The 22,365-nt window shown below is 30.8% G+C and overlaps 1 protein-coding gene and 1 pseudogene across 1 annotated transcript; one reads left to right on the forward strand and one right to left on the reverse strand.

Annotated features, from left to right (window-relative positions):
* Nucleotides 1-4,722: 4,722 nt before the first annotated feature.
* Nucleotides 4,723-6,910, reverse strand: LOC125809833 (receptor-like protein Cf-9 homolog; annotated as a pseudogene).
* Nucleotides 6,911-11,201: 4,291 nt separating this feature from the next.
* LOC125809834 (auxin-induced protein 10A5-like) lies at nucleotides 11,202-11,630 on the forward strand. The gene has a single exon (XM_049489412.1). The coding sequence runs from the start codon at nucleotides 11,202-11,204 to the stop codon at nucleotides 11,628-11,630; it is 429 nt and encodes a 142-aa protein (XP_049345369.1).
* Nucleotides 11,631-22,365: the final 10,735 nt, after the last annotated feature.

Genomic DNA, 22,365 nt, shown 5'->3' on the forward strand with positions numbered 1-22,365 from the left:
AGTAATTATTTATAAGAAATATCATGCCTAATAAATTCTTTAAAAATTAAATGAAATTTAAAAAGAAGCAATTCCTATAGATATTTTTCATAAAATAGATTGTTTTTTTGGTTTATGAACCTCTGGAATTATTGTAGCATAAATGAAGGCTTTTGTTAATGCAGCGGCCTATTTGCAGACGTTGGGTAGATGAGAATGACATTTGGGATATCTCCTAACCAAACACTAGTGATAATAAAGATCGATTCCACAAAAAAAAATTAGATCAATATTGCCTTAGGATAATTGCCCTTTTAGGAATTTGCTAAATACTTGGATAGAAGTAATTAATTGAACGAATATAATATTAAAAAGAGTATATTTTCCAAGCTCTATTTCATTTACATTAAATGAAAAATAGGTTAAAAAATTGTTTTTAAAAAATCAAAATAAAGGAGGTAATTGAAATATCGTAAAGCACAAGGAAAGTTAATGTATACAGTGAAATGTTAGGGGATGTCTTTGAAATTATCTCAAAATATTAATGAGAATTATTTTTAAAAAAATGGAATGCTTAAAAGCACGTTTTGTAATGATTAAACAAACATGTTTTACCGATCTATATATCATCACCATATCATATCATATCATCATCATACTCCCTCTGTTTCTATTTATACGTCGCCATTTTAGATTTCACGTGCATTAAGAAATAAGTAAGTTTACTATTTTACCCTAATTTAATGTTTATTGAACTCAAGTTTTCAATCAATGTATATGAACTAATTTAACCAATGAACATGAATTTTTTACTTAACTTTTCTATGTTGGTCAAATGTATATTTTCAAGGCTAATAACTCACAAGGGTAAAATAGGAAGAATATTGTAATTTATGCATTGATTTTATGATATGACAAGTATTATGAACCAACTATTTATAGTAAGGATGACATATAAAAAGGAACAGAGGGAGTATCATGTCATATCATATTATTATTAAAAATGGGAAGCTCCAACCTTCAAAGTTAGATTACCATTTTGCCCCTCTACTAAATCTAAATATGATTAATTCATATATCAAATACTTATATTTTAATTACATAATGGTAGAATATGAAGTCTAACAACTACACTTTAATTTTTTAGTTATGACATTATAATTATAATTGATTAGATTAAATTCAAATAAAGTAGAAGACAACACAATGTATGAAACTCTTCCAATTCGGCGACTCTTTTAATTTTGAAATTAAAAATAAAATTTATGTATCATGATTCAATGTGCCCCATTAATGAAATTTGATAGGTGAAAAAACAATCAAATATCACTATAAATACCAGTAAATTCTAGCCACAAATCATTATATTCTTTTCTTTTCTATCATCTATTAATGTTCCCTTAGTCCTTACAATAGAACAATTCAACTTATAAGTAGAAGAGATGAGATCTTTTTTTTATTAGCACATGATTTGAGGTTTTTTTTTTTTTCATTTTGAAGTCAATGTATGGTTTTTCAAATTAAGTTTAGTATGCAACCCATATTTTTATGTAATTCTTGTATCATTTTGTATTGTTGTGGGATAATTTTTTGTATTTGTATTATTATTCTTACAAGTACCACACATTTGACAAAACTTCTATTAATACATAATGAATTTGATAATATTTGAATAATTTATGTAATAATATGCTCATATATCTTTGTTGTCAATTGTTTAAATACAAGTTAATTTAATTAAATAAAGATTGCTAAAAGATTATTACTTTGATGAAAGATTTTTGATTGTGTTACTTTATCGTTTATCTTACATAGTGTTGTGAACACATACATATATTGTTCATTTTCACCCTTTTCGTTTTATTTTTTATTTTTCTACTATTTATACTATATGCAATTTAACTTTCAAATAAAAATGAGAGTTACACTTACATTTGTGTGACACTAAAGCCTAATTTTTCTTAAACATACGCATTCTATATTAAAGGTAGTTTTCCATAGTGTTAAAACTCAAATGGTTGGTGTGATGATAATTTTGGACATTTTGATTGTTTCTTTATAAATTCTTTCGACCCTTAATTATTACTACTAAAAACTACTCCTAAAATTAAAATCATGTAAAAAATATTATGAGAATGGAATAATTAGGCTTCATTTTGTATAGATTTTAGTAATAATAAATCAACAAGATTATTCTATGTACTACTTGAGGTATGTTGTTCTCGAGTAACATTATAGCATCTTTTGAAATTGCTTTATATTGTTGAAACATATATTTTCACATGGAAAATTGTATTTTCACTTTGAATTTGGGGAAAACTTACACATGTATGTTTCACTAATATTTATGTCATTTTTAAAAATTTAAAATATGAATACATGTGCAAATGCACATGTCCATAACTAGTTTGTATTTATAAGCACAAACCTCCAATAGAAAATGTTGATCAATATTTTTATCCTTTTAATGTGTACATATTTGTTAGCATATAATTATCAATATCATTATGTGGCCAAAAGCCGAATTTCTATCGAGGAAATTCATTATCTACCATATACATAAATAAAAATAAAGATCTTGCATGTAAAATGTAATTTTTCTAACAAAAGGGTTCGAATATTAAGTGAATATCTTAACACTTACTTAATAGGGCCACACCCGTGGGTGCTAGCGGCTTTCTCAAAAAACTATTTTTTTTACTGAAGTTGGAAATATCCATCCAACTATTGCTGAATGAATGTTTTTAAATAACAGAAACTCAAAATTACATTTCACACCATCCATAGGCGGAGCTAGTATACGAAGCTCAAATTGAACTCCTAAAGGTTAAGTTGATATTGTTGGTATATAAAAAAATACATCAAGAACCTAATAATCAGAGACGGATCCACGTGTTTCATTGCATCTGCACCCGTTAACTTTGGGAAATTATGTAGATATATACCTTGAGATATGACATATTTTACTATTGAATTAAATAAGGGGTTGAATAGTTTTGAATAGAGCCATCAAAATGGGCTAAGCCCATGGGGTCGGCACAACCCAACCCGTTATTGGGGTAGGTTGGGATATAAATTTTCAAGCCCATTTAAAACTAGGGCTCATAAGCCCGGCCCATGTAAGCCCTTAGCCCTTGAGGATTGATCAGGGTCGGGCTAGGGTTGGCTTATGGGCCAAAACTTTTTATTTAATGGTAACTTACAATAATCTCACTAGTATATAATCTAATTACTTAAATACACGCTATGTTGTAATATTATAAATCTTACCAGATTTTGGTACGTCCAAATACATGTATCTTAGAATATATGGACTCAAAATTAGGTTAATTTGTTCTAGATACACTTTATCCAAGTAGATTCACATGTATCTAGGATACATAGACAAATCTCGCACCCTCACATCTCTCCCATCTTGCTTTTCACTCTCTTATCTCGCTCGTGTATCTGGTATGCGAGATACATGCTAATTACACTAGATTTTTTGCTAGTATTATTGAAACAACACCATTGTTTGTCATATTTGATTTGAAAATCTTCTCTTTTTCTTGATGTTATAGAATTATAAGTTTGAAAAGAAAAAAAATGAAAAAAAAGGGCTAGCTCGCCCCAGCCCTCGGCCCTTCTAGGGTTGGGCTGGGTTTGAGCATTTTCAGGCCCTACCAAATGAAAGGCTAGCCTGTCCTAGCCCTTCAAATTCATTGGCCCGCGAGGCTTGGGTCGGGTGAGGCTGGCCCGGTCCTTTTTGACAGCTCTAGTTTTGAACTTGAGACCTCATAGTGCAAAGTAAAGTTTAAAACCACTCCTCCACAAAGCAAATTTTATCTAGTATAGTCATTTAATTCATTATAAAAAACAAATTTTATCTAATATAATCATTTAATTCATTATAAAAAAGCTAATTTTCTCTAGTATAACATTTAATTCGTTATTATTGTTATGGAGCAATTATCATTATAAAAAAGAAAGATGATTGGTACCGGGGCAGACCTAGAAGGGCGAAGCAGTTCCTCCGAACCCTTTTACCAAAAAATTACATTTTATATGCAAGGTCTTTATTTTTCCTTACGTATATATAGTAGATGATGAATTTTCTATGTAGAAATTCTATTTTAGCCACATAATGATATTGGTTATAGTCTATATTGTCAGTTCCAAAGGTTTGCTTTTGACAAATGATGTGGAATGGTGTTTTGCTGATTTTACATCTCTGACTTTTATTTTCTTAATTATTTATCAATCGATTGAGCATCGTGTGCCTCTGTAAATAACCATAGTGATGCAGAAAATATATCATATATTCCTGAAATAAATGATCATATTATATTCTTTCACATTGAAATTACTTTATGTAATTAAGAAAAAGATAAAGATAATAAATTCATAAGTTCATGAATTGACTTTGCGGTTGAGCCTAATTACTCAACTTATTATTAGGCTGAACTCAAGCTAACAATCTCTATTTAAAAACATTCTAAAAATTCTGGCCGAAGCTCAAAGGAAGAAAGCTCATGTTTTTATTCATAGGGCGATAAATACTTAGATACATCACAAAATGTGAAAAATAAAAGCTTATATTGCATCACCAACAACATTTTAGGCTCGAATCCTGCAATTTAAAATATTGAAGAATCAAAGTCAAGAATTTTAAGGATGAAGGAGGTAGATATATAATACATTGAGATATACAAAATAATCTTATGAATGATAAAGATCAAGTTGAATACCTGGCAAGGTTGCACACTAATATCTTTTCTTGTGTTTTTTCATTCTCGTAATAATCTTATGGTCCAATTCTTCAACCATCCTCGAAAACCATGCTGGATTTTTAGTTGATAACATTATGTATATTACGGATAATCCAATAATTAGACCGCAACCATACCCCATGAGAACCTCCTGCCAACTGATCATTGTTGAGTCTCCTTCTTCTCCTTGATCTAGCCCAAATGGAGTTATTGCTTGTGATACCCCTTCATCATCGCCACAATCTTTTGACAGTGGCAATCCACATAACCCATCATTCCCTTGGTTTGAACTATTCTCAAACGTATCAAATTGTTTTCCTCGGGGGATGCATCCAACAAGATGATTGTGAGAGAGATTTAAGACTTCAAGAAATGTGAGGGATGCAAGTTATTGTGGAATTTCTCCGCTTATTTTATTGAATGAGAGATATAATGATTCAAGTACAAATAAGTATTGTAGCGAAGTTGGTGTGACACCCTCCAAGCCATTATGAAATAAATTCAAAGTACGAAGTGCAATGAGATCTCCAATGGAACTTGGAATACAACCTTCAAATCTATTCTTCGAGAGATTGATAACTATGTTTGCAGTCAAAACTCCACGAAATTCAAGATCCAATCCCTTTGTTGTAATCATCTCAGAATAAAAATAATAATAATATAAGTCTTCTCCCACATACTGTGGGTTTCTTGTGATCTCATCAATTATCTTCATAGCTTTCAAATTCTCAAAAAGGCTCATAGGTAAATTCCCACTAAATCCATTGGATGATAGATCAATTATTCGAAGATGTACAAACAAGTTTCCAGCCCTTGAAGTTTTAATGGGCCCGTGGAACTTATTTGATCTCAAGCTTAAAATCTTCAAATTCGGTAGAGTTCCTAACCATTTTGGAAATGTGTCACTCAACTCATTGTTACCTAAATCTAGAAATTCCAAACTCTTGCAATTGACCAAAGATCGTGGGACTTCCCCCTCTAGCTTATTCCCGTGCAAGTTAATGACTCTGAGAGTGTTTCCTATACTAAATGCTGTATTAATTGCCCCACTAAGATTGTTGTTGCTTAGATCAAAAACCCGAAGTCCACTTATCTCACCCAAACATCGTGGGATTGTTCCCTTCAAATTATTACTTCCAAGATCTAGCACTGTCAAGGCTTTTAGACTGCAGATAGCCGAAGCAATCTGTCCACTGAGATTATTTTTCGAAAGGAGAAGATAAGATAGGCTCTGTTGGTTTAGGAGTGACATCGGAATAGGACCTTGCAACTGATTTTGTTTTAGAGTAACGTCCCACAATGTTTTGGACTTTAACTCCCGAATTTCTCCACTGAAATAGTTATCATTCAAGTATAATTCATCTAGTGAAGGAAGGGAGAATATCCATGATGGTATAGTCCCAATCAAGTGGTTTGATGACAAGAAGAATGATTGTAGGCTTTGCAAACCACTTGCATCGAAAGGAATTGGAAGAAACTTCGAACACTTCAAGTTGAGTCCAACTTCTGTTGGAGGATAAAAAATCAAGTTGGCCATCAAAGTTGTTAATTCCAAGTGATAACAGCTTGAGGTTTCCAAATTTGAAGAATTGGGAAATTGGTCCTTCAAGATGGTTATTTCCGAGATTCAAACTTTGTATGTGGGAGAGATTCCAAAGAGGTTTAATAATAGGACCTGAGAGGTTACAAGATCTCATATCCAAGTAATGCAATGAAGTTAGATAGCTAAATGATTCGGGTATCTTACCAATAAAATTCACTTTAGGTAGAGATAAGAACATGAGAGATGTACTGCTAGTCCATTTGGTCGTGGGAAACCTAATTGTGAGTTGGGAATTGTATGATAAATCAAGTGTTTCCAGGTTGGAAAGGTGAAAAACACTTTCGGGCAGCATCCCTCATAATTGTGTGTCACTAAGTCGTAGAGTTGTTAAATAAGAAGAGAAATTCAGAGGAAAGGTGGAAGAGATGCTCACACCGTAAAGGTCAAGCTCTCTTAATTGGGTTAAGTTCTTAAGGAGAAGTTCAAAATTGTGAGGTCCGAATCTAAAACCTGAATACGACAAATCAAGATGCGTCAAACTAAAAAACTCACCAAATTTAGGTGAAATGAGCGATCCTGAAAAATTATTAGAAGACAAATCAAGTCTATTAATATTTCGGTACACAAATGGGTCCTGCATTTGTATATTTTGGTATACAAATGGGTCCCGCATTTGTATATTTCGGTTTATTTGCATATTTCGGTATACAAATGGGATGGCAAAAAACATGGAATGTTTGCTACAAATTACAAATAAAAGAAACTATGGCTATAACATTTAATTTAAATTACTAATTTGCTATTTCATACAATTTTCCCGAGCTAAAAGGAAATATATCACCCACTTTATTTTACTTTCATTTTTGACACAGAATAACAATTTTAAGTGGACTACAAAATGGTCTCTTCGTCTATATGAAATGCTAATGTGCCCCATTTGTCATGATTCAAATTATACTGAGAATAAAATCGGTAGAAGCTTCTTTAGAAAATGAGATGTTCACGTTGACACTATTAATATGAAATTAGGATTTTTATCAAGTAAATTCAAAATACAAAGAAGTAAATACATAAAGAAGTTTAAGAAAATTCAATAATTATTATAAATGTATAAAATATAATTATACTCATGTATAAATGGTATAATTTTCTATTGATGAGAGTTTGAATAAACCCCTTCTCCCTGACTCCGCCCCTAGATCATTGTTATATTACACGAACAAAGGAATTTTTAAACCAAAAATAAAATAATGTCGAATACAAACTAATGGACACCAATTAATGGAACGATTGGAACAGATTTGATCTAATGAGAAAAAATATGTGTACAAATAATGATAGTAATGTTTTTGAGAAGGCTTATGAAACTTGCTCTTAACCCAATGAAAACTTTTTTTTTTCACTCCAATAGAAGTCTTTTGTCCCTTTTTACTTATTATTTTTGATAAATCAAGAAAAGAAAATGTTTTTTTATCTATTATAAGCTCAATTTATTTAGAGAATTATTGTTTTCGAAAAAAGTAAAACCTTTTTAATGAGTAAATTGATTTTGGAATTCTATCAATTAATAGGAGTAAAATGGTAAACTCACTATGTCAACTATTATTTTCTTAATAGGTATATCAAGTTTAAAATGGTCAAGTAAATAAAGAAGAGTATAAATTGAGCTTTTAGATGTTCGAAAATTTGGAAGGTCCATTTCCAATTATTTTTTTTAAAATGGTCATTATTACTCTTATGTCGTAAGTTAGATTTTTAAAAAATGGTCATTGATCTGCTCAACACGTTTCCATAGGAATTATATGCAGTGTAGCTGTTGGGTGATCTAAAATTCACATTGGGTTAATATATGGGCCAATCATATACTGCCACAAGCTTTTTATAAAGCTCAACTAATCAATGGGTCGATGGTTAGTTTTAGGGACATTTTTAAGTCAAAAGATAACCTCGAGGACATTTTAAAATAAAGGTAGGTATATTTCTAAGTCATATTCAATAAGTTAAGGATATTTTTGGTCACTTTTCGATTGTATATATAATATAAATTAAGGGATAATTTCAAAAAAAATCTCTAATATTGCGATCCATCACACTGACCCTTGTTAATTGGTTATTTCAAAGATTGTTTGATACAGAACTCGCTTATGCCAGTAAGTTACAATTCAAATAGTCACAATTTAAGAGTGTCAACTAGATGAATCGGGTTGCAATTGATCAAGTTAAAATGGCTTGACTTAATATCATCCCAAATATTACATGGGCTAAAATGGGCTGAAAATGGGTTGGGTCATGAGTCATGACTTGCCTAGTTTAACCCATTTTTTTCAAATGGTCCACATTCCCCTACACCACCCCTTAATTAGGTCCACCCCTACCTACCATCCATCGAAACTCGAGCCCTTATGTTTGACTCACAACCCTGATGCCCCGCCCGATCAAACCCTGACCCAAGGCCTAAGACCTGACCTCGACCCGACCTTGACTATAAACCCAATATATGAGCCTCACCCCTCAACTTCAACCTGACACTCGGGACACCAGACTTGAATTGACTCTATTAACTTGAGAGCTAAGACCTTATTTTGACTCGGATCTGAGGCCTGACCTCAACCCACTACCTGATCCCCAACTTTGACTAAGACCTCAAGTCTCGACCCTAACCCAAAACCCAAACTAGTCCCTGAGACTTAAGCCCCGACTTTAATTTGACCAAGAACTCAAGACTTGAGTCCCCACCCTGATAGGGACCCGAGACATGACCTAACTATAAACCCAAGATTTGACCTTAACTCGAGACCTGACTTGACCCGAGAATTAGACCTGAATTTGACCCAAAACTAGTGACCCAACCCTAATTTTGACCCAAAATTTGAGATCTGACCTTGACCCAAGAACCTAACCTAAGAACCGACCCCAACTTAAGAACTGAGACTTGACTTTATCTTAGAACTTGAGCCTTGATTTTGACCCTAAACTTTAAACCCTAGACCAGACCCTAACTCTAGCCTGAGGCTCGATCTCGAATCTCACTTGGGACTTGGAGACGTGATCCTGATCTGAGAATCAAGACCTGACTTTGACTCGAAACTTAAGATTTGAGACCCAACCCAAATTCGACCACTTTGAATACGACTCTAGACTTGAGATTGAGCCTCAATTTTGATCTAAAATTAGAGATCTAAATATGACTGGAGATTCGAAACCCAACCTCGACCTGGACTAAAGATCTCAATTTGACCCAGAACTCGAGATATAATCATGAATTTGACCTAGAACCGAAGACTCGAGCATTGACCCTGACCCGAAATCCGACCACAACTTGGGATCAAAACCCTAAGACCCGAATCCTGACCCATTAGAAAAATCAAAGTAAATCTCAAATAGCTAATCCAAATTAAAGTAAATCCTTAAAATGAACTTGAATTGAGTTAATATTGGGCTAATTGAAGATTACTTTAGAAATGGGTTATGTTAGGTGTGACTAAAATTAGTCTAATATGAAATTATCTTGTGTCCAACTCTGAAAATATGAGAAATTTTCACTAGTTCAGGAGTTAATTACTTAGACACGCTCTAGTTTGCAATATTATGAATCTTACAAGATTTTAGTGTATCCAGATACATGTATCTAGGGATACATGGGGTAGACATTAGGTGTAATTTGTTCTAGATACACTGTATCCACATTGATTCACATGTATTTGGGTATATAACAATCACTCGCTTCCCTCCCATCTTGCTCGCCACTCTCCTATATATCTGGTATCTCATATATATGTGTATTGCACCATATACATGTATCTAGTGTGATTCGATTGTATGTGGAATACATGATTATCTCGCTCACCTCTCTTCCTGTTTAAGTGCATTTGGTAGCAAAATATATGTGTCTAGGTATATCTTTTTCAATATATGATATAAAAATTTTAATTACTGATAAGATACGTAATTATTTAAAAGTACTGATAGCACCAATATATATAATACAAATGTATGTCTTAAAATGTTAGATGAATTAGGTGGGCCATCGCTTTCTGGGCCATAGACACCACTAGTCCTATGGTCTGAACTCGAGCTCCTTCTTTTCGCAAGCTTTTTACTTAATTAAACTTCCTAGTGATAATTCAGCTAAGTCTTTTCCTTTTCTTTTTCGAAAAAAAAAAAAAAGTAGAGAGGATAAAAGTGGGGCAGGGGTGGGGGTGGGGGGGGTGTAAGTTGGTTGACCTTCAAATTTATGGTTAATTTTGTATATCACATATTAATTTATTAATATAAAATACATTCTCATTATAATGGCTCAATTATTTGGAGCATTTTATAGAAATATATTGTAAGTAAACATAAACATCCTTTAAACAGTTGGATGGTAATTAAATAACAAGTGGCATGACCCATTCCAAATTGGCCTCTTTGTGACACCCTAAGGTTAATCATCATCATAATAAAATGGAAAACTTTGATTATTAATTCCTTCAAGAGTTGACAATCATCACCATATCCCTTTTACTATTATTTTTATTAAAAAAAATTAATACTAATAATTCAATCTTATATTATACCATTGTTGGCCTTCGTGTGTATATATATATAGTGTTACATCTACATATATTGAAAAACTTGCCAAGAGAGTTTAATCCTTCTTGACATATACATTTTCCACTACTTCCTTCCCAATCCTCTTTTATCTCCTCTTTTACTTTTGCAACCTTTTTAAACAAAGATTTTTCCCATCGACGAATCAGAGATAAATTCGTGTACAATCTTCTTGCATGAATATTTCTTTTTTGTGTGAACTTTATCTACATGAGTAACACCATGAGGCCAAGGATGAAGGTCGAGCTTTACTTGGCTTACGATAGAGGTTAGCTTAAATCCCTAGATATAGACCATACTATATATCTAATAAGTGTTTTGTTTTTCGAAAAATAACTATGGATTTGAACAAATTGGATTCAAAAGGAAAGAAAGGAATAATTCCCAAAACATGGGAGCGTTGCAAATCTTTTGGTCGAAAAAATTCATCAGAAAATAATCAACATGCCTTGACAACAAAAGGAGCTAGAAAATTAAGATTTCGAGTGTCTACACAAGGTTGTTTCTCTGTCTATGTTGGATCAGATAAACAAAGATTCACGATTAAGACTGAGTATGTGAATCATCCCCTCTTCAAGATGTTGCTTGATGAAGCTGAATCAGAGTTTGGTTACAATAGTAAAGGTCCTTTGGTTCTTCCTTGTGATGTTGAATTTTTTCTCAATTTATTGATGGAATTGGACTCTAATGAGGCCAATCATCATGGTTGTGGCTTTACTAGGAGTTATAGCTACTATCACCTCACTCCAACAATATTTGCCTCGTAACTCACATATTTGTCAATCGAGTTACCAAATATCAAACTTAAAAAATGGATGTACCATATGAACCTGTATTTTATCTTATGTAATATATACTTCATTGTAATCACCTTCGTATGTAGTATCCTTCTTCAGAAGCTTAATTATCAATATGAATATAATTGTTTGTCTTCAAGACTTCAACATATTTGTTGCCATGAGTAAACATTACTTGTAAATCGCGGATATATTAATCGGGCTATGATATCATATCGAGTCAAAAGTATATGTATTATATATGAACTTGAGTTATATTTTATATAGAAATATTTGAAAAATTATATAATTGTGTAGTTCTTGAAATAGTAATTGCATAATATAGTAATTATAATAATATATGTTTGTAACGTACTTAAATGTAATTCATAATGTCATGTTTGGTTGCACAAAGTATAACTACATAATTGAGTATTCTTTTATTATAAATAAAGACTAATCATAAAAACTCATCCGATTGTTACACTAAATTACTATCAATATTATTATTTTTTACCTACTTGAAAATTGAAGAGTATAGTTATTTTCCTCAATTCAATTTCATGCTAATCAAATAATTACTTGGTCAGACAAATTTGTCAATTGGAGTATATAATTACACTAATATCCCATTACAAGGTAGACTTTCAAAACACCTAGAGTATATTATAGTACGAGTTCAAACTTCAAACTTAAAAATGCACGCATCTTTAGAAACACATGCATAGTTATTTTCAGATTTTTTATTTGAAAAATAAATAGATATTTGTTATGCATATGTAAAAATAAAAATTTCTTACAAAAAATATAAAATTTTAAAAAGCAAGTTTATAATGGACTACAATATCAAAAATATATCTAATCACTCATTGGTTTAGGATTTAGTCTAAGGGTGTGATGGAGACCGTCTATTCATTCTTTAGGCATTGATGACAGTTACTATGACATTGGATGCTTAGATTTTTCTATATTTTAACAATATTTTTTTTAAAAAATAAAAATAAATAACATTGAAATGAAAAAGAAAAAAAAAATAAAACGTAAGGGTTACATGGCTCATTATATACTCACAATATATGAGTATTTCTTTTTTTCTTAATAATTTGTGGAATAAATAGATATTCCAACCTAACTAAGCCTTATAATTATAAACATTATCTTTCTATTTGTATATGTATATTTTCCTAGTGTTATCGTTTTTAAATGACAATTATTACCAGTAATCAGCCATTATTTTTTTGTACCAATGGTAGTCAAGGATGATATAGTCTTAAACTATATGAGAACTTGAATGATGTCTCTTATCCATCTTGAACTAATTAAGAAATTCTGGCATGAAAAATAATAATAATGATAACATGATGATGATAATAATAATAATAATAACAATAATATTGTTATGATGAAATTGCGGTAGTTGACTTGCTCCAAAAATAATAATAAAAGCTAAACATTGTGGTAGTTGAATTGCCCCTCCACCACTCATTTCTTATTTCTTCGTATTTTGATTAATAGCTTTCGTCCAACTTTTAAAATCTATTTTTTTTTTTGCTGAAGTATACTTTTGGAAAGAATGTTATTTTATTAAGGGGTAGTTTCAAATATATACAATAAAGTAGTTAGTTTGTTATAAATATAGTCATATTTTATTTACATAAAAAAACAGCTAAAAAAAACATTGGAAGTATATACTGATAATACTGACTATACAATAATATAGCTTACTTATACATGAACTATACACTAACTATACATTATGATACACTCAAAAAGTTGAATATAGTATAACTATACATGAAATATACATTGAGTATACATGAATAGAATAGGCATTACTAAATTGTACTTATAATGTATACCAAATACAAATAGGCATACACACTACGTAGTATATACTATCTATTATACTTATAATGTATACTAAATATAATATAACACTTACATTATATATATTTATATATATATATATATATATATATATATATACACACACACACACACTTCTAATATATACAAAATATACACACAATATACTATTTATTATATTAGAGCAAGTTGCTAGTACAACTTACAATACCCTTTGTACAATAATTTGTTTCAGTGTTCATACACCACAAAGTGTATATATATATATATATACACAAAATATACACACAATATACTATTTATTATATTAGAGCAAGTTGCTAGTACAACTTACAATACCCTTTGTACAATAATTTGTTGCAGTGTTCGTACACCACAAAGTGTCATTAATAAATTGTACAGTAATTTGTTATAATGCTTGTACACTACAAAGTGTCATTTGAATGGACACGTTAGTTCAATTTTTTTGTAGTGAACATTTGTAGCATTTTACAAATTCACACTATTTGATAGTCCAAACAATTCACACGTATATTTAATTTATTTTTTGGTATAGTACAGTTTACAATACATTTTGTACAATAATTTGTTGCAGTGTCGTACAACACAAAGTGTCATTTCTAAATATTAGTAAAGTAATAAAGTAAAGTAATGAAAAAGAAGCAAGTTGATGGTACAATTCACTACACCCTTTGTACAATAATTTGTTGCAGTGGAAGTTTGCTCTCAATGAAAGCAAAACTGACAAGGAAGCCTCATGTTAAAAAGGTTTGAAAGGGCTCTTAAAAAAGGCTGATGAACTCGACACATTTTGTAGTATTGAAATGACTTTCATCATCTAAATTTTTTACCACAATGAACATATCATGTAATAAAATCATGAATCTAAAATTAATGTTTTTTACAATGTTTAAGAATCTTCCAGCATCTGTTCAGTCAAAAAATATGTTGAAAAAAGAAGAGTTCACCAAGCAAAGGATTGAAAAGATGAAAGAATAATTGTGTAAGGTGAGGAAGGAAATTAAGAACATGATGCATGAATTGTTGAAGGGAAAAGACGTTTCCTTTGATATTCCCTTCAACACTTCATACAACGTGTTCGTGATTTCTTCCTTACGTTACACAGTTGTTCCCTCTGTCTTTCCAATTCTTTGCCTGGTTAACCCATTTTTCGCCATCATATTTTTTGATTAAACCTATGCTAGAAAATCCTAAACTTCGTAAAAACACTGGTTGTAACTTCATGATTTGAAAACACCACAATTTTATTGTGGTAAGAACTATAGATGATCGTAGGCGTTTTAATCCCACAAAATGTGTTAGTTCATGTAGAAGACTTCCTTGTCAGTTTTACTTTCGATGAAAGCAAACTTCACTTCCTTTCTATTCATGGCTAAAGAGGAGGAGAAATGTGTTTGCTTGGGAGGATATCAAATGCTACATAATGTTGTTGTGTGTTTCTTTTCCTAGGATTAGCTCCTATTTATAGGAAAAATTCAGATTTTATAAATTTTTGAATAATTTGACTTAAAGAATACTAAATTGTCGGTAGTAACTATTTTGGCATGTAACTAAATGGGGGTGTATTAGATACCAAGTTAGATCATATCATCTTGAAATATATACAGTTTATGATTTTGGTCTTGTTCTGACCAGATTTTTTGAGTCAAACTTTTTATATCAGGAAAATAATTTAGAAGTTTAATCTGAGTAAGTAGTATCTGTTGATACCCAATTTTGACACTCCACAATATAAATGAATCCTCGAGTTTCTTCAATTTCAAACAATTTGAAAATAATTAGCTTTTTTATAAAGAAAATCAAAAATATTTTGAAGTTATTTTAAATGATTTAATATTTTATATTTTTTATTATAAAAATAACTTATATATTTCCATATATTTATAGTATTTAATTTATATAATTTCTATCTTTTATAAATATTCGAAAGTCATTTAAAAAAAATTGCTTTTACTTGAATATTTTGTCAATTAGTTTAGTTTAATTAATAGTTTATATTTTTAAGTCAGTTAGTCTATAATGAGATTATTTTTTTATTTTGTTAAGATTAAAAAGCTCGTTAATTAATTAATATTAATTTATCTTATTTAATTTGTCACGCCTCTATTTTTCATCAACCTCGCTCTTATAAAGAAAACAAAGTTTTGAAAAAGTGTTTTCCCAATTAAAGTGACTATTTTGAAAAGGAATTATGTCACGATCCAAAACGAGTCATTAGTGACACCAACACGTAACCTCCTAGGTGGGCGAACCAACGAAATCAACCACAATTTATATATATTGTTCAACTTACGAAATACTAACCATAATGCGAAAACTCAAATCTTATTAATGTCAGAAACACAAATCCACTAAAGTTTATTAAATATTTTTTCCGCCAAAATCTGAAAGTCATCACATCAAAAACATATAATTCCCAAATACTAAGTCTAAGAGTATCAAAGACACCAGAATAAATACTCAAAATAGTTTATGTCCGAAACTAAGGACATCATGCCATAACCAAGAGAATCTAACACGAGCTAGAATGAATAGCTCACCCTGAAACCCAATGTGCTGGAGACTTGCTAGAGCTGAGGGCGAGTCGAAGTCGCTGGTACACTCGCTGCACTCCACAAAAGAAAAACGAAGGAAAACACAAGTAGGGATCAGTACAGGGCAACATGGGACTGAGTAGATATCATCGGCCGACTCAAAATAAAAACTAATATGCAGAAAGTAATAACATGAAATCAACTATAGCACTTAGCAGGTGGCAAGCCACGAACACATGAAAAAGTGACAACAACATTGAAGCAAGTACGTAATCAGTCACAATATCAAGCACACACACGAGAACTCATGCCTCTTCACCACGCTCATTTGTTGGGAAATGAGTTCTTTGAGATTAAGTACATTAGGTAATTTAATATGTTTTCCTTTAATGTTACCGTGCCGGAACATGACACCCGATCCAATAATATCATGTCAGAACGTGACACTCGATCCCATAATATCGTGTAGGAATGTGACACCCGATCCAGTAATACCGTGTCGAAATGTGACACCCAATCCAATAATATATCGTTAATTTATTTGTCATTCTTGATCATCTCTTTCCACTTCCTTAACAATATTTCATTAAACCTTCTTTATTCAAGGCATCACTTTAATAGAACAAATTCAAGATTATGGATTTCGTAGTCTTGGGATTACACACAAATCACAACAACACATGAATTATTCAACCAACAACCAAGTACATGGCAAATTTCACAATATCACTCAATGACTATCAATCACTATTAAGAGTCTCTCTATCACATAGAATAAACCATAACCTACCTCCACTGAAGAATCGAAGTCAAGCAAGCTAATTCTCCAATGTTTTTCCTTTGCTCAATTCATCAGAACGTTTTCCAATCTATCAAGTACACAATATTCATAAGCAAACAAGTCCATAGACACTCATATTACTACATGTCTATTCTAGACCCAATAACTCATCCAAATCTATAATCAAATTCCTAAATTTTGCTACCAACTAATTTATCAAGTCCCATATCACTCAAAATTTTAAGCCTATGGTTAAGTCTATATTTCTCCAAATAACTTAATCTAATAATATTCATATAATATAATACACCTAATATTTAACTGCATATTTTAATATCCCAAAACTTAATTTATAATATGATAATTAAAATAATTTAAAAGTAAAAAAATAACTATTGTGAAACCGATTACTCACTGCAAAAACAATTTGCAACACTACATGGACGCCCATTCATACCAACAGAACCAATATGATGCCAAAAAGAATGAAATTCTTAGCGCACTTAGACACCCACTAGAAGTCATTATTACCTACTAATATATACTCTCTCTGTCCCTAATTACTTGTCTACTTTTGAATTGACACACCTCTTAAGAAAATAATATTGATATAATGACTTTACCATTTTACCCCTATTAATTATGAAGTGAGTGAATTAAAAATTTAAGCTTTTTCAAAAAGTTCAACCTTTTTCAAAGTAATTAATAAAGAGTATAATAAGTAAAAAGAAATTGTCCTTTCTTAATTTGTTAAAATTGACAAATAATTAGAGACAACTAAAAATAAAAAAATGGACAAATAATTAAGGACAGAGTACATATATTTTTTTTAACAATTTCTAACATAACACAATTCCCAATTCAACGTAATTCCCCAAATATTTCAATGTCTTTCTTCTAAGAGGAAAGTATTTATAATAATGTAGGAATATAATAGTACTATTCAATAAAGGTTGAAGAAGTTGGAGCACTAACTTATGCTTAACTTAAGCCGTCGTCGGCTATTCCTTCTGTTCTTGCCGCTTTATGTTATTTTCCTCTTTTCCTCTTTTCTTTTCTTCTAGAGATTATTTACTATCCTAATTATTATACATGACTAATTATAAAGGTGCTAAAAGTGATTCATTACTAATTTTAATGTTATTTTCTTTAATCATCAACTAAATTAATTATTAAAATTACATCATTAATTATATAATTGTAGTTATAAATAGTCCAAAATACTCATTTAAAATCTATCAAAATAGTCTTTTTAGAATATGAAGCTCTAGTACTCAAAACGACCTAATGGGTCGTTACAAATTATTTTATTTCAAAATCGTCACTTGAAATTAAGTTTTGGTGTTCTAAGTCACCTTATTAAAATCTCTAATCAAATGAAAATTGACTCTTTATTTTGTTGGTCTGCGAACTAGAAATTTAGATAAGGAATTATGTTGACCGAGGAGAAGATATCAGGCACTCCTCGAGTCCCGTGGTTATAACACAATCGATTTATGACTTAGTAAGGCTTGAATTAAATTTTGAATATATTATGTTTATGAGCTTAAATAAAAATGCTTATGTCCCGTCTTCTTTGATTTATTTTAAACATATTCAATTAAACGTAAAGTTTCTCTATTATTATTATCAATCTAATCATGTTTCTAATATTTAAATTAAATAAAATATAATTATTAAAAATAGATCAACATAAACCAATTAATTGAAAACTCTTCAAGATCCCTCATTAACAAAAATGCAAAGAAAGTTGTAGATTTAATTTTTATTTTTAATTTTTATTTTTCTCAAAAACAATAGTCACAATTTATTAAGTATACAAAGTGAGAAAGTAACTTAATTTTTTAGAACTAAATGTCATCTAAATTACTTTAGTTACATAGGTAGAACATTAAGTTTCGTACTTTAAAATCACGTGTCTACATAATTGTTAGCCAATTTTATCCAAATCAAGTCAATTTGGCTACATCTTTAATCCATATAGCCATAAGCCATGTCCTAATTTGCAAAATCTAAACACTTTATCACCTAACTTTAAACCCCATTTTCAACCAAGAATTTGAGGTTTATGTGATTGTCAAATTTGTATATAGTAAAATACTTATATACATAGATATTTGTATTGTAATATTAACACAAGTTGAAATAGTGATTTATGAATACAAGTATATCTGGATACATAAGTAATATATCCAATTTAAAAGATTGATTAGGCAATACAAGTATAATTGGATACATAAATACTATATTTTTATAAACAAATACCCGAGTTAACATCAAGCCTCAAGTATTAAAAAACTTGACCAAAAAAGAGATTGACATTTGTTGGTTTTATCAATTTTTTATACAACCGAATACTTACAAACTTTGATACTTACACATTCTATTATTTTTCATTTTTCTTGTTTCTAGGTTGTCCAATTTATCCATCTTTTGCTTAACAACAATGTATTCATATGTATACTATATTGGTGTATTCATTTTTCGTTTAACAACAGTGTATCCATTATTCGAATTGTCGTGTTCATACGCTAATTATTATACTTTACCTTGTTTGATATATTAATACATGAAGTTTTTATAAATACTTGTATCCTTGATATATTAATATTTTAAATTTTATAAATAGATATACCAATTTGAATTCAAAGTATTCATATGTTAACTGTACAATTAATGCATTTCCTTATTTAGGTAATTAAAACTGTATTAATGTATAAATAGAAAAATAAAAACATATACAAAAACACAACTAGAAAAAGACATAAATTGTAGTCTTTTTTTTTTATAAATAACATACTTATAGCTATTAAAATTTAATAACCCTATAAATATAGTCATTTTTGTAAGTTGCTCAAAATTTAATTAAATCTCCTAACGATGAACTAAGCTAGCAACCCATCAAACAACACGGTACTCAGCTAGCAATCCACTAAACAAAGTGAAACTAAGCTAGAATACGAATACTCCTTTCATTCAACTGAACCTCCTCAGCTACAACGTGCATAGAAACCAATCCAATATAACATCTTACAATAAACAACTCACAAGGCTTAACAATCATAGTCCAACACTCAGTTCAAAAATCAACAAGTATTAAGTATGTTAATCACAAGTATCAAGTAGATCAATCACAAGTATCAAGTAAATCAATCATAATAGTCAAACACTTGCCGAATCATTTCCCATCAGGATAATATCACTAGCCGGAACCATTTTCCATGGACTTAATATAATGTCACTTGCCAGAACCATTTTCCATCGCCACAATATCACTAGCCGGAACCATTTTTCATGTACTTTATATAGTGTCACTTGTCGGAACCATTTCCCATCAGCATAATCACCACATATCTCATCACAATGTACAAAATTCAATGCAAACAGACAATTTCACTTCATAAGGAAGATACAATAAACTCAAGCAATTCAAGACCACAATGATGCCAACAAAGCATTTCATCAATAAACAAATTAGGATCAACATCAAGGCAAGTCACAAAAACACAATTATCAACACATTGCCTTTTCCATTTATTCCCCTTTTTCATTCATTAAGATCAATCAAGTGGAGTAATTGAACTCATCACGTCATTTCCACTACTCCCCCAACACACACACAATGAAGGGAAATATAAGATTCTACAAGTTTTACAAGGTTTAAAAGTTTAATTTCCTTAATTCAATCAAAAGGCAATCTGAGACTTCAATTTTTCCTTTCCGAAAAATGTCCAAAGCTACACAATCTAATTCAACAAGTAATCACAATAAGATTTCAGAAATAACAACATTATTCATATCATACTCTTTGAAAAACAAGTCAGATCAACTCAAAAATTCAATTCTGAAAATCAGGTTTGAATCCAAAAATTCTTTACTTGAAAATGTTATACAAGACATTTGGAACTCATTGGTAAAAATCATTTAAAAAAAGGAGTTAAAATCAGTTCACAATCACCATTTTACCTACGAACTCAAGTTCTTGAAAACCTTGCCAATTGCAATCCCAAATTTTTTATGTTAAAATCTACAAATGATAAAAGGGAATTGAAGTTTTACGATTATAAAGACTTACCCAAATGATTCACCACGAAAAAACTCTTTAGAATCGCCTACAAGGATTTTTCAAAACTCAAAATGGAGAAAAAAATGGTAAATCCCCAAAATTGCAGGCCAAAAACCTCACTCTGATCTCGCTAAAGCGAACCCCACTAAGGCATTCCCTTTCGCAAACGCGATCGTCGGGGGCCAGATTCCTCGCTTTCGTGATCAAACCTTCTCTAACACGAAGGTCGCGTAATTGGTTGGTCCCTCTCAAACATGAAGCATAGCAGATCTCATGCACAAGAATTCAGAGAACTCATCAAAAGGGTCCTTGGAATTTGTTTGAAATCCTGTCCACGCAAACCAAATATGCAACTTGACTAAACTCGACGTTCTAGACTTGATGGAACCATCGAAATAGGAATATGAGGTCTCCTTGACCCAAAATTCGTAAAAGTCACAAGAAACGAACATAACACCTAAAAAGGTCAAGCTAAGCTCGGAACTTCTGAAAATTCAACCAAGACTCTCCAATGCCTAAAATCATCCCCCAAATCCAACGGAACTGTCAGAAATCTGATCTGAGCATCTGAACCCCGAATGTTGACCAAACTTAACCCAAAAGCTAAAATTTCACAATTTTTCAACTTAGAACCTCAAATCCTCAAAAGGACTCCAAATCTGAAACCAAACTCTCTTAGATTGATTTCCACATTGCGGAACTGATGGAATAGACGAAATTCCATTCTGAGACTCGAAATCCAAAAGTCACCAAAAATAACTTTTTAACAACTTTAGCCTTCCAACTTCCAAAATTTCCATAATTCATAATTTTTCACTCAAAACTTGAAACTGAATTCAAAACTCATTCAGAAATGACTCGGGACAAATAGCGAGAGGGGTAAATTGGTAATTTTATGAAATTTTCCAAAAATGACCGATCAGGTCATTACACCATCAGACTTTGAGGAAAGACACATTTATATTATTCGTTAAATGTTTGGCTCATCTATGCCAAAATTTTGACGGATGACATAAATGAGCCTTTTCTCAAAGTTCGATGACATATTTGAGACTTTTTCCTTTTACAAAATAAGTTAAGGGCCTTTTAATATGATTTTACCTTAGGCCATGAGATCCATTGAACCACCCCAGAACAAGGACTGTGGTAGATCGGTAAGTACTTCTTCATTCTTAATCAGAGGTTCAAATTCGAGTCCTCTTAAGTATGATACCGCCTTCAAATTTCAATACAATTTGAGTGCCCCTAAATATGATATCACCTTCGAATTTCACTACAAATACCAAACATATATCATATAAAAAGGAATTTTAAAAAAAGAATATCACTATACGATAAATCATATATTTTTTTTTTTGTAATATTCATAGCAAAATGTACTGTTACTAATCTTTGTTAATTCTACTATATTAGAAGAGTGGGTATAATTAGAGGTATCAACATGTCTGCTTGTGGTCT

This window comes from Solanum verrucosum, unplaced genomic scaffold (genome assembly GCF_900185275.1).
Source record: "Solanum verrucosum unplaced genomic scaffold, falcon-dt-bn FXZP01000474.1, whole genome shotgun sequence".
Lineage (NCBI taxonomy): Eukaryota > Viridiplantae > Streptophyta > Magnoliopsida > Solanales > Solanaceae > Solanum > Solanum verrucosum.